Source organism: Sinohyriopsis cumingii, chromosome 18 (assembly GCF_028554795.1).
Source record: "Sinohyriopsis cumingii isolate HCF-2022 chromosome 18, ASM2855479v2, whole genome shotgun sequence".
In the NCBI taxonomy this organism is placed as follows: domain Eukaryota; kingdom Metazoa; phylum Mollusca; class Bivalvia; order Unionida; family Unionidae; genus Sinohyriopsis; species Sinohyriopsis cumingii.
In genome coordinates, this window is record NC_142978.1 from 29,906,196 (window position 1) to 29,920,931 (window position 14,736).

The 14,736-nt window shown below is 33.6% G+C and overlaps 1 protein-coding gene across 1 annotated transcript in view; it reads right to left on the reverse strand.

Annotated features, from left to right (window-relative positions):
• LOC149776300 (dynein axonemal heavy chain 8-like) overlaps positions 1-14,736 on the reverse strand; it is a 565,538-nt gene that overhangs the window by 304,824 nt on the left and 245,978 nt on the right. The window contains exons 36-37 of the mRNA XM_089942774.1: positions 13,524-13,626; positions 5,406-5,510 (exon numbers count right to left, since the gene is read on the reverse strand). Of these exons, the coding sequence (XP_089798900.1) occupies positions 5,406-5,510; positions 13,524-13,626 (208 nt within the window). The remainder of the gene's footprint in view (positions 1-5,405; positions 5,511-13,523; positions 13,627-14,736) is intronic.

Below are 14,736 nucleotides of genomic sequence, written 5' to 3' on the forward strand. Positions count from 1 at the left end.
GTTATAACAATAAAAAGCCACAAATTATCACATAAAATGTAATCCCCCAAAATTATCGATTTTATGAAATCAAAAATATTTTAATAACATTTAAGTATTCTTCAGGTGTCTAATAGAATTTTAGATATTTATAATAATAATAATAATAATAATAAAAATAACAAATATTTAAAGAACTATAGAATGGTGGATGAATGGTAAGGGGTCATCAATTTAGTACATATGCATGGAGGGAGAGGAGGTTTAACCCAAATGCATATGCTTGTACATGGGGTGGTCTACTGATAATGTTTGTCTGCATAGGAAAGGGGGTTTGGAGGGACATGAAAAATAATTTGTCTAATATGTAACCTGCTTGACTGGGCTAGTTGGCATTTGAATTTTAGCAAACACTAGACAAACTTTTTAAAGTTATGCAGCTTATTTCTTTGATGTACCCAAACATTCAGTGTTGGTGGACTGTTTTATTAAACACGTTATTATTACTCCTTGATAGTTTCTGCATGGATTAAATATAGCCCATTCTGAAGAATTTGGGGGGCAGTGGTGCATTAAGCATACATATGCAGGGGGTATTAAAAAAAGTATGCATGCGTACAGGGACAGGTCAAGCTTTGCCAGATTTTTGTATACATACTAAATGGATGGCCCCTAACCTTGTAGGTACAGTGTTTCTTGACCTTACAAAGAATTCTGAACTTCACAAAATCCTGCTATGAAAGCTTAACTAGGTTTCAAACCTATCTTAAAGGCAGACAAGTATAAGTTTCTATTTTAAACAAACTTTGAGATAATGAACTGATAAACTCAGGTGTTCCACAAAGATACGTTCTTGGGCCATTACTCTTTCTGCTGTACATCAATGATTTAAGATACCACACTGGGTTATTCACCATCAACATATCTGCATACGACACCACATTAAATAACATTGGGTCAATAGGCCATGAGATTAGAACTAAATAAAATCAAAATTTGGTAAAAAGAAATAACTGGTGTATGCACAATGGTATGAACATAAATACAGCCAAATCAAAAGCCATGATTATAAGTAATAGAACAAGAACAAAAGCTGAGAAAAATTATTTCAAAATAATAATATAAGGAATGGATATGCAACAGTCTGAAAATGAAAAAATTACTTGGCATCATCATAGTCAACCCATTTATGCTATGATGGACCCTCAATAATTGCTTTAAATGACCACTTCTTGGCTCTCCATACTACATTGTGCTCTAGACTAAATGAACTGATACTACATTCATCATTACTTAAATGTAAACAGAAGCTAAAAAAGAAACGTTTCAAGGCTGGCCGGAGAAAAACTGGAAGAATTCCAGTTATCTCCCTTATGCCCTTTCCAGCTCAACAATTTAAAAATTTGACTGATAGTTTAGATAACTTAATTCAAATCCCTATTAAATCATCAACCTTTGTGTCAACTATCCAAGAGATGCCTCTGGGTATTGCATTATTCAACGCCCAATCATTATGACCACTGGAAAAGCCCACATAAATAGTTAATTTTATCAATGACCAGAATACCGACGTCTTTTTCCTGACAGAAACATGGCTAAAAACATCAGGCGATGAGCCCATGTGTGCGGATCTAACATCCACTGGTGACTCCATCAAATCATTCTCCCACCACTCTCGCGGAGGTGGAATTGTTGTCATCACAAAAAACTCCATGATCAAACATCTTAACCATACAACTTTCAATTTCTACCACACATCATTTGAACTAATCCAAACCACACTCACATTAGAGCAAAGGTCAGTCCATCTTTTCTGCCTAAACCATCCTCCTCCTAGCAGAAAAAACAAGCTGAATCTCTCTTTTTGGAGCAGTTTCCAAATCTCCTGGAGTATGGAAATTCGATAGGTGGCAACCTGATTATTCTTGGAGATTTCAACTTTCACTTTGACTGTCCCAGAAACCCAAACACATAAAAACTTCTTGATTCCATTAATGTTTTCAACCTCGAACAGTCAGTAAACCAACCCACCCAAAAATGTGGTCACATTTTAGACTGGTTTCTTCATAGACCTGATGATAACATTCTATGGTCCTCAATGGTATCCCATGTACTTCCATCAGATCACCTCTGCCTTACATGCCATCTTGACGTATCAGTCCCTAACCCTCCACCTTTATCTGCTACTAAGAGAAGCCTCAACATGATAAACAGAACCAAACTAATGCATGACATCCAAGCAAACCTAACAATTTGCTTACCTCCTACAGCAGAACAACTCGATAACTGCCGACGTTCATTGCTCGACAAACATGCCCCAGCTAACAAGTGCAGAGTATCAATTCAAAAGCGTTCGCCATGGTATAGCAGTGTTAGGGACCACCTTCTCACTGTTAAAAGAGACTGCCATAAAGCTAAGAGGCTTTGACTTTCCACCAGACTCACTATTCATAAGCAAATCTATGAAGCCGCTAAGAAGAATTTCACAAATATAGTCCATGCAGCGAAATCAGCCCAATATAGTACTAAGATCATGGAAAGTTCCAGCTGCAATGAGCTCTTCGAGATTACTAACAAGCTAATGTCAAGGAACAAATCTACACCACTTCCAACTATGTTCTCTCCAGTCCACCTTCCGGACCTGTTTGCAAATTTCTTCAGTGACAAAGTACAAACCATTAGAGATAAGCGTGACATCACAATTACAACTGACTCGTCATCACCATATACTTGGGATACAGAATTTCAGCGGCAACCATTAGCAACATTCGAACCTGTCGCTATGGATTTTGTACGTACAATCCTGATGAAGAGTGCACCGAAGTCATGTGAACTTGATCCAATTCCAACATCACTGCTGCTTGAGTGCTTAGATCCAGCATTGCCTTCACTAACTGATGTTATTAATACCTCTCTCTCATCTGGGGAATTCCCATCATTTTTCAAAACTGCCATTGTAAAGCCTCTGCTGAAGAAACTAACACTAGACCATAACTATTTGAAGAACTACCACCTAGATTCTAAACACCCATTCATATAAAAAATCTTAGAAAAGGTTATTCTATCCCAGCTTGTATCTCATCTGAATTCAAACAGTCTTTTTAGCAATATACAATCTGCATATCGCCCTTGCCACAGGACTGAAACTACTCTTTAAAAAGCAGTTAATGACATTCTCTATGCTTTGGATAGTGGAATGATTACAGTCCTCACCCTCCTTGATTTATCTGCAGCATTTGACCCAACAGACCATGATACATTACTTCACCATCTCCAGCAGGTATTTGGTATTCATGATACAGCCTTACTGTGGTTCAAGTTCAACATGGTCAACAGGACACAAATTGTATCTGCAAATGGAATACACTCCAGCCCAGTTGATCTATGTTGTGGTGTTCCACAGGGGTCTGTTCTTGGACCTGTTTTCTTCATTCTACACACTCAGCCGCTCTCATGTGTCATAGACCATCATCCAGTGTCTCACTATCTGTACGCTGATGACACCCAAATATACAAATCTAGCCACCCAACTGAAATTGATGCTACCATCCAAGGTGTAGAGAGGTGCATTTCTGATGTGAAATCATGGAAGACATGTAACAAGCTGTAGATAAATGATGATAAAACTTGAGGCCATTCTGATTACAACACAAAGACTTTCTCATTCACATCCTCTCAAACAATAAATATCAGCAACAGCAACATTAAATTCACACAGTCAGTACAAAACCTAGGTGTTACTCTGGGCACAACTCTCACATTGCACCAACATGTCATGAACATATGCAAGGATGCATATCTTGAGCTGAGACACACCAGCTCCATTCACAAATATCTTTCCGTTGATGCCACTAAAATACTTGTATTTTCATTAGTACTTTCAAGACTGGACTATAGTAACTCAATTCTGTCTGGTTCATCTCAATATCTCCCCAGAAACTTCAAAATGTTCAAAACACACTGCTCGGATCATACTTAGAGTACCACGTTCAGAGCACACCTCCCCGCTGCTCTGTACCCTACACTGGCTATCCATTCAATCCAGAATCAAACACATAATTTATTCTCTGTGCTACGTTTCAGTGATGGACTCCAGTCCAACATACCTATCCGACCTCACCCATGTTAACACACCAGCAAGATACTTATGCACCTCTTCTGACAATCGTATACTCATTATTCCCACTATGAAAACGAAGTCATATTGACAATGTTCTTTTGCATACCAGGGCCCAGCAATGTGGAATGAATTGCCCACTGAACTTAGACACAAAGACACAGTAATCCTATTCAAGAATGCTCTTAAATATCACATATTTCGACTGCAAGAACAAACTTAAAGACCTAATAATGTTTCCTACCCTAAATATTTTCAGCATGTTTTTTATGTTTCATGGTGGGTTTTTTTGTTGTTGTAATCATATCATTATATATGTTTCTTATGTTATAGGTGTTGTCTAATGTTGTAAAGCGCTTAGAGCTTCTAAAGATTAGGCACTATACAAAGTCCTCATTATTATTATTATTATGCCAAGAAATGTAAGTTGATATGGTCATTAAAAAACTTAATTCACTGCTTTATCTCTTATTGAACTGATTTCCATCAAGAACAGAGAAAGATATTTTACAATGCATATTTCATGCAACACGTATAATGATACTATTTTATCTATTCTATAGGAGAGATCACAAATTTATGTAGACCAAAATAATTTCAGGGATAGAAAATTACTTTTTAACTCTAGAATTTTGTTATTTTAATGTTTCTCAGGATATAAAAATTAGTATGGATCCATTAAAACCTATGCTATTCATTTTCGGCCTCTTTGAATCTGATACCATGGCATTTTGCAAAGTATGTGAATGTCACATCCCTAGCTGTTAAATTATTAAAATGTTTATTCTTAGACATTCTTCCACCACACTCTGGAATTCAGATTGAGCTAACTGTAAATACATCATTCAAAATTTTTAAAATCTTACCACAGACTATGTACCCATGCCAATATGATGCAAATTGAATGTAAAGGTTTAATTCGTAAGATGTGCATAAACTGTGGTGAAAACAGTGAAAATCAAACCTGACCAAGGTCTTCTTAAGTTAAATTAAATTTGGTTTCACTGCGTCAACTCCTTGTAACATTGCAGAGCAGAAATTAAAAGGCAAAGTTAACAGGTCAGAAAGATGCTATTACACTAAACCATTGTCAGAAAACATTAAAATGTCAATTTGATTTTGATGCAAACTGAGCTCCATACATTTGTTAAACAGTTAATGAGTGGAAACAAATTCTATATCAGATTTTACTTTGATAGATGGACAAGGGTAATACTATATGTCCTCTACAATGAATCTACCTAAGGAAAAGAAATCTCAAGAAACTATTTTAAAAAACTTTGTTGCTTTATGCTCTGAGTCAACATACCACAATCTTTTCTCCTTCCTTTGAGATAACTGAAAGAATTCTGTCATAGTCCTTTTCATGAAAATCCACTTCATTCACATTCTCAAAGACCCCAAGAAGGTGAGCCTGAAAATATTGCAATATTAAACACATGTACTTAGAACCTATAATGCTGAAACTGAATTATAGTATTCCTTTCACAGTACTTATCAAAATTTTCTCTCATAAAAATCAATAAACAAACCAGAACTATGCCAATAAGACTTTGATTCTCCTGCCAATAACTTAATTCAAAGAGGAACACAACTGTGAAAATTCAGCAGACTAAGAAATGAATAATGTGGAACACTGGTCCACTAACTTTCAAATTAATGTTCTGAAAACTATAATTAAGGAAGTTGAATAATGAATAACTGAAGCAAGTACATCAAAGTGAAACAAGAGTCTCTTGAAGGAGCTTCTTTTTTCCTGCAGATTGTTGAAACCATCTCTGATGTTCATTAGCAACACATTTTTTAATGATCCAAAACCAAAATGAATCCTTGTTGTTAGTTGCTCACAATGTTGCAGCAAGCTTGTATCATCAAATTAAGCTTGCCAATGAATATTCGTTACCTTTTGCAGGCTTACACAAGCCTGGCATCATTTCTGATAATTTTCCTACGCTTCTTGCAAGCATGAACAATTTGCAAGCTTATGAAAAGCACAAGCTTCCACATATTTCCAGACCAAATTACTCCAAGATCTTTTTTAGAAACTGCAAATAATTTTTAAACAATTTCAAATTGCAAATATACAAGAAATAATTTCATGCTATAAATGCCCTTAGTTAAATTAAGCATGAAGACTATTTAATTTCCAGCTATTATATTTAGTTATATTTAATTTCCAGCTATTACATTTAGTTATATTTAATATTACCATATTTATAAATTTGTGAATGTGGTAAATATCAAAATAATAATATTAATAATAATAATAATAATAATAATAATAATAAAATCCATCATTTATAGAGCTAAGATAAGTAAATGAATATGATTTTATTTCCTGTTATTATACATTTCCATACAATATCAATGCTTAAGTAATAAGTATTTTTTACCACAAAAAAAATGGGGTGGGAATCACCAATTATTGATAACATTTCTTTGTTCTCAAGCTTTTGCTTATCATCATGCATGATACCTCTCCCTGTTGTTACTACTGTAAGCGTTGTAGTGAAGAGTGTTAAATAGTATCAATATGCTGATAGTGATTATTATTAGTATTTGCTGCCAGAAGAAACAAATAATTGGCACTTTTGCATACTAAATTATCTTAAAATGCATATAATTATTGTGTTTTGAGAGAGAGAGACTCATTCCATTCTGCAAACATTTCATAAAGAATTAAGCTTCAAGAATTTTGCTTCTTTAAAATGATAAATCAATTAATAAAATCACATAAGATGAAATGTGGTTTTCCATGACTTAGACCTAATTTTGCATTAAGACGTCATTGGCGGTTACCTCCCTTGTTTTCAGTCTTAAGACTGGTTTACTAATCCCAAATCTGCACATATCTTTTTATTTAATGATGGTACTAATTTCTGTATATATATGGTATAGCAATGAAAGGTGATCACTAGTGTAAGTTTCTTTGATGAGAATGGAGAAGTTACAGCATTCATGGGGACTGAAATTAATTGCTGACATTTTTATTTTTGTGGTTCATTTTTTGCTGTGGTTTATTTAGTACTATTTCAGGTTTAAAACAAATCATCAATTGACATGAATATTTAAATTTCACATTCTATTAGCTGAAGAAAAAATTCTTTGCAGTGTGATAATATTATGTCACAACACTATTAACAGGTGATAAAAACAGAGCATGGCTTCCGTGGATTGCATAAGATACACTAGCCAGCCTAGCAAACTTGAACGACCTTACATCAAGCCATACCTTCAAGAAATTGATAGGAAGATGATTTATTTTCTTGTGAATTGCAAGTATAACATTCGGTATTTCTTTAATTATATGACAGATGAGATAAAACTACAGCGATAATGAAATTTGACCTGAATTTGCCATTTGTATTGCTCACCACATGACTATCTAAAGCCCATAATCTACCTGTCCATGTTATCAGAGGTCCAATAGTCACATTAAACAAACAATGAAACAATTTCCAATGGTTACTGTACAGGCTATACCTCAACAAAAATGTCCAAACATCAAAAATGGGACGGGAAAGGTCAGAGGAAACTCAAATTAACTGTCAGTATATCACAGTTGCTGTGTAGTGTTCCCTTACAATCAATCAAATGAGTCAACTCTGTAATCTTCCTCCACAAAATCGTTGAGACAATAACTTTGCAGATCATTATTAGTTACTGCTGCACCTGCAAACAACAGTTTTTGATGCAATGTTGTCAGTTCTCTACAATAGGTTGATGAATTATGAAATTGCATGCAAGCTTGTAAATCTCATTTCCATTTTTGTTAGGAACTTTTTCTTCTCAAATATCAAATTAAGCAATTGCCCTCATGCTGGTAACTTTAACTGAGACATGTTTATTGGTCACTGCATCAACTTTGTTAATTTTGAATTTTCAAAACAGATGGCAATGACTTTATTTCAAAGGTCTTAAAGTATCAAGTGAGTAATTTCACTGTGTTTTTCTGTTTGAATATGTAAAGTAACAATTGTTTAGCATATCATATCCCTTTCATAATGGATGGTAAAACTAATATTTAGGATCTCTTTAAAGCCAATTCATGTATAACACTTAGAGAATGTTTCTACGACTTGTGAGACAATTTTCTAATGTGAACATAAACGAAATGCTTTTGCCAAACATGTAAAATAATCAAATATTTTGCCCAGGTTATATACTACATTTCTTGTAATCTATTTCAGTGGATGATACCCGACTTTAAAAGAAGCTATGAAGGATGCAGATTTTATTCTGAGAAGATCTGTTTAGAAGGTGTTTCAGTGTATTGATCATCCCTCAAAAGCATTATTTACAGAACTCAAATGCTTCACAATATATGACAGGATAGATTTTCACAAGTCAGTTCTTTTATATGAATGTCTACATGGAAATGCACCAGAGCATCTTCAAGACTTATTCAGGCTTTTTTCAACACAATACCAGTTGAGATCAATATCACATGGAAACCTTCTACCACCAAAACCATGAACTGAACAATTTAAAAAGAGCTTCCAATACTCTAGTACAGTTATGTGGAACAAGCTTCCACTACATTTAAAATCTGCTGAAAATATTAGAGTATTTAAGAAGAGATATCATGAGCATGTATGTGCTTCTAATAGATAATGGAATTAATATTTAAATACTAAACATGTTAAAATAAACAGTAAGTATTGCTATCTTCATATAATGTGCATTGTTATACTCTCCTTAAGAGGGCCTCAAGGGAGAATAGTCCTTGATTAACGAGTCACCCTCTATAAATAAAGCATTATTATTAGTAGTAGTAGTATTAGTATTATTATTCAAATGGCTAACATTGTTTTTCACCTAACAGTGTACAATTGCAACAGATCAAAACCTAACCGTCTGATATCCTCCTCCCCCAAACTGATTTCTATATGGAAGCAATGTAAAAAGATTCTAAAGCTATGCAGAAAAAAATGTGAAAATTTTCACACATATTCAAGAAAATAGCTGCAAGATATTCCTCAGACTAAAGACCTTGCATTTCTGTGTAGCAGTCTGAATTTCTGGAATGTTTCCTTATAGATACATTGGATATTATCCTGCTCATGTAATTTTCAGATTTTGTTAGAATCAATTGCTCATCTAAGTTCTACCTAATTTGCATGTTAAAAAGGATACAAGTTAAATCTCAGGCAAGAATCATATGTGCAAAAGTTAGTCAGTTTTGGTGAAATTGTAAATATGAAGTGGTATTTAGTACTTGTAATCTTATTACAAAAGTACCCTCATGTATTTTCTATTTTTAAAATGATCTGCAAAACTGGTAATTTAAAAAAAGCTGATACCAAATTTGCAATCTGAACAACAAGATAATGCCTTCTAAAAAGCTTCTCAATTTACCATTCATGCCTTCAAATGCAAAATATTAATAAACCCATAATGGTCCAAGTTGTTTTATTGTACGTGTGTGGTAGAAGGAGTATCTGATCTAAATTTGCTGACATGTGCTTTTCACCATACTATACAAAGAATTAGCAAACAAATTTTATAAAAACTTCACATTTTTGTATCATCATTTGAAGAAAAAATTTACTTGAAAGAAGGTTGCTTCAAAATATGTAAATTTCTGTAAATAAATCTACTTCAAAACAGTTATTGTTATGGCTTCAACATCATTTTTCAAAACATGATTTTGGGATTTAATTCGCAATACAATAAATTCTTTCTTTCATTTTTATTTTGTATTCTAGGGAAACAAACTATTAAATTTTACAAAGCTTGTTCAATTTCACTCTTTTCTATTACTTATTTTAAGAAAATAGACTTGTAACAACAGCTAATGCACATGCAAAATCATGGTAATAACCTATCATGGACTGTACATATAAAAAATATCAATAAAAAAGTTGTGGACTTCCCAAAACAGTATAGAAAACTATTTAATAATAGTTACATACAACCTTAATTTAATTACTGTTACACAGGATGGGGTAATTAAAATGCCAAAAACATTGCAAAGCTAGTAAATCATCAAAAATAAGTATTTGGGTTAATATCAATTGAAAACAGAAAGCACGAAAAATTAGCTGGCAAGGTAAATGTAATACTACCATTTAAAGAGTTCAATCCTGTCGAGAAAACCTAAGTTAATGTACAAGATATCTAATAACAATTTTAAAGCCACTGTTCCAGTATCAGTTACCTGGTAATAATAACCACATGTGATCCATGTCTACCAGTCAGTATAAAACTCCCAAACCAGATACGGAATTTTTTAAAATATTTGTTTCCAATACCTTGGAACTTTGCTCTGGAATAGTATTCCAGTTCAAATCAGAAATGCTACTCTATTTCCTTCTTCCAAACTCAATATATACAGTGACTTCTGAGATGTAGTTAAAATGAGAGTGAAAACAACTGTATTTGTTGTCATCATATGATCCCCTGGGATTCATTAAATATACAACCCATCTATTTTGTTGCTAACTGCATACTGCATTTATATTGGCTATGTGGGTTTAATAAATATATAGGTGAGTATCCATCTGGTCAGAGAAAGGAAAAAAGTTAATATATTTTTGTCAATACAAGTACATGCTACTATCTGTATGCATGTGTACGTATATGTGTGTATCTGCACAAAAACAAGTTCATTTGCACAAGGACCTCAAGGTAGATTAGCTCTTCAGCTAAATGTGTTAAATGAAGTTGTTATTATTATTATTCAAAAGCATTGTTTACAAAACTAAAATGATTTACAATATATGAAAAGATTAATCTTCACAACATGAATGTCTACATGGAGCTGCAACAGAGTATCATCAGAATTTTTTCAGGCATAATTCCACATACACCACTCCCTCGATAACTCACGCCCAGATAACTCGCGATCCCGCTTATAACGCGATGTCCGTCTTGGCTCCCGATTTTTTCCAGAGAAAATGTATTTAAAATATCTTTAAAATATGCTGAACATGAAAAAATTACAATAAGAATTGATAAATTAAACCCTGATACATTGCTCGTTTTATCATCGAAAATGGTGATTAATGCCCATAAAAATATAATCCATATTTTGAAATTTGCAAGTTCTAAAGAAGAATTAATTTCAGAGATCTCGAAAACACTTAATTACGCATATTTGGACGCCAATTTTTTATCTGGGACGCAGAAAATCACTGAGGCGGATATCTTCCGTACGCATGTAATAGGTGCACGGGAAAATTCAAAGATTTGCCGGTCCTGTTTCAGCCACCTGCTTTGTGGGAAAATGTGTTGATCAGTTAACTGTGCTGATATTTACAATGACAGAATTCAGTGACTGAAAGACTCTTTGATGTACTGTTGCCATTTTATAAGAGTACATTAAAAAAAAAAAGAACATGATGCAACAGCTAGGCGGCTAATTCAAAGGCTTTGACTGGCGGCCGAGTGAGAAAATGTACTGATATTTAGTGATTGAATTCAGAGGCAGAAAGACCCAGTTTTAAAATCCTAGCGAGACCTCTGTTTAAAGATATCGTATATTATGTAAGCTTTTATGATAAATAGTTGTCAGTATACTGTAAATAAACAGTCTGGTGTAATAGCGATCAATGAAAACTTCTGGTAAATGCTAACAGGTGGCGACAGAGAATGAAATAAACACCAATTAAACATCTTCCTGTGTGAAAGTCACGTTCTAATCATTTAATTCCGTTTCAGTGTAAACATTATAATCACAACATATTCTGTTCATTGAAAACATGAAAAGAGTCAATCGACAGTCCGAGGCTGTTTGGGAGAAATTCATACAGACTCATGGTCCTGAGATAGGCGTTTCTCTTGATGATATGGAGGAGTGGATTTGTGCTGACAATGATTGCCCCACAGCCGAATACATGTCAGATGAAACTATAATTAATTCTGTAACGAACAAATTTACAGCAGAAGACAATTCTAACAGGAGTAATACAAGTGTTGAAAGTGATGCAGATGCAGATGTTGCACCCCCACCCCTCTACACAGGAAGCAATCAAATATTTTGATATTGCCATAAGGTGGCTGGAGACCCAAAATGTTGACTGTGTAAAGCTCATGCAGTTAAGAAATCTGAGGGATTTTGCTCGGCGGCAGAGAAACCAAGGAGTAACACACACAAAAAATTAACTGATTTTTTCAAAAAGTAAATTGATATTTGTCAAGTGTGGCACAAACGGTAAGTATTAACTTGTTCTAATTTACGTTGTTTTAAATTTGTAGACCAATTAAATGTGTTAGTACTGATTAACCCTTGTTTTTTTTGTTTTCCATTTTACTTCTATCACATTCAAATCTATCTATCTATCGTTCGATCGACACTATTTCTCGAAAAGAGTCGTTCTTTTGTATATAAAAAAAACGTCTAATTTGGATCAAACAATAAAACTAGAATGTATCCAATTCAACATAAAAATTAGTGACGTAGTACACAATGTGTGAAGTGGTACACATGTTAAGCGAACGGAAACCACGTGGAATAATGTTTTCGATGATCGCCTCAATATACTGTAATTTATCCTGAAATTAATGTTGTCCTATGAGGAAATAATAAAGTACACCGTTATGAAGAGATATTTATTCACAGTTAATCTCAGAACAATTATAAAGTGAGTATTCAACAGTATAATCTGCCTCCCCCCCCCTTATTTTTCCGTTATGTCATCAATCACTTATTGGTTTTGGGCTTATTTTACAGGTCCCTCGATAACTTGCACCTCACTTATAGTACGGTCCATGTTTCTGGACCCCGATGTGCGCGAGTTATCAAGGGAGTGGTGTATTGCTAGTTGAGATCAACATCACAAGGAAATCTTTATCCACCAAAACAAAGAACATACAAATTTAAGAAAAGCTTCCAATCCTCTTTTACAGTTCTGTGGAAAAAGTTTCCACTGCACGTAAAATCTGCTGAAAATATTACAGCATTTAAGAAGAGATAGCATGAGTATGTATATGTTAAAAATAGATTATCATATTATAGACAACTTCAAATAAACAGCAATTACTATTATCTTTGTATGAAACAAATTGCTATACCTCTCTTAAGAAGGCTAAAGGAAGAATAGTCCTTGGCAAAATGAGTCACCCTATAATAACAGTAATAATAATAATAATATTACTTTATTACAACTGTTGTACATACAACAAAGAAATAAAACAAATAACAGTAAAGCATGTTTAAAGACATTCATTATAAAAACATAAAGTGTATCTGAAATGCATCACATAACAAATTTACATAACATAATCAATATACACATTTTCTTTGTGATTGCCAATGTGCTCAGGAAACACAAATGCACAGTGTCAAAAAGTAACTTAAGGCAAAACTTAACTGGACAGACAATCTGATAGACACACAAGAATAACACTAAATAATTCCAATCAACACATTTGTGGAAAGGCATAAAACCTGACTACTACTGACCAATAAGTGAACATATGTTACCTGGATTGTATGCGAGTCACTGGCTTGTCCAAGGATCTCTAGCAATGCAGGATCCGATACGAAAAAAAACCTTGGAAATATCAGTCTCTTTTTTTCCAGGTAGCTGAAATTAAACATCTGGATAAAATTGGTATGCATGTATCAACCCGATTTATAAAGTTGGATACATCAATAATTGAAGCACCAATGTGCAAAACAATATCAATGACTAAAATGAAAACAAATTTCATACTGTAAAACCTGTTCTGAGTGCCCCTTCTGTCAACAAAAAACAGTCTCTCAAGACGATTGGTCTCTCACAATATGGTTCCCACACATTTTTAAAGATAAATTTCCAGCTTTCATCCAGGATGAAATAAATTTGTTCAAGGGTCACACGTGACCAATAATGAATGGAATTAAAGAACATTTTAGCTTATAAAACATACATTTTTAAATCAAAAGATTTTTCTATTTCAGGACTCCCAAAACATATTTAAAAAAATGATCATGCTCTAAACCACAAAATGTATCACATGAAACAATTTTGAGTACTGTATTTTCGTATAAACTGGAATGTAAAGTCATTTCAGCTTACAGAATAAAAGTTCTAACTAAGCATTGGTATGAGGAAACAACATAATAAACATAAATCAGTTTTGTTTCCATTCAAACCATTAATTCTAAAGAAATCAGGATATCAGCTGTAAGCAATCTATATCCACGTTATACGAAGTAAACATTTCCTACCACATTATGAAAAAAACAATAAAGCGAAGTATTAGACTCTTACCTTGTAAAGAAAAATGTATTAATCTGGATTAAATCTGTTCCAGTAAAACCCAAAACAAGATTTTTCAAACAGCCTAATCTCTTTATGATCATTTGGTTACTTAAGAATCCATCATTTACAAAAAATCTATTTACAAAAGAGATGATTTAAATTTTGTTGACAAGTCCTTCAAAACTGTATGCTACTGTATAAACAAGGACTGAATTTTCTCTAAAATAAGCATATATCTCTCCTTGTAATGCAAAAAGCCGATGAGTTTACGTGGCAGGAGGTAGTAGCCTACTGCTGAGCTCTATAGCGTCAAGGTCATGTATGATACAATAAAGTGGGTTGTATTATAGAAAGGTAGACGGATGTGGCTCTACAACGATACCAAATAATCTGGAAGTCCTAGTTGCACTACAAAATACAGGGAGAAAAACCTCATTTTTTGTACGATAT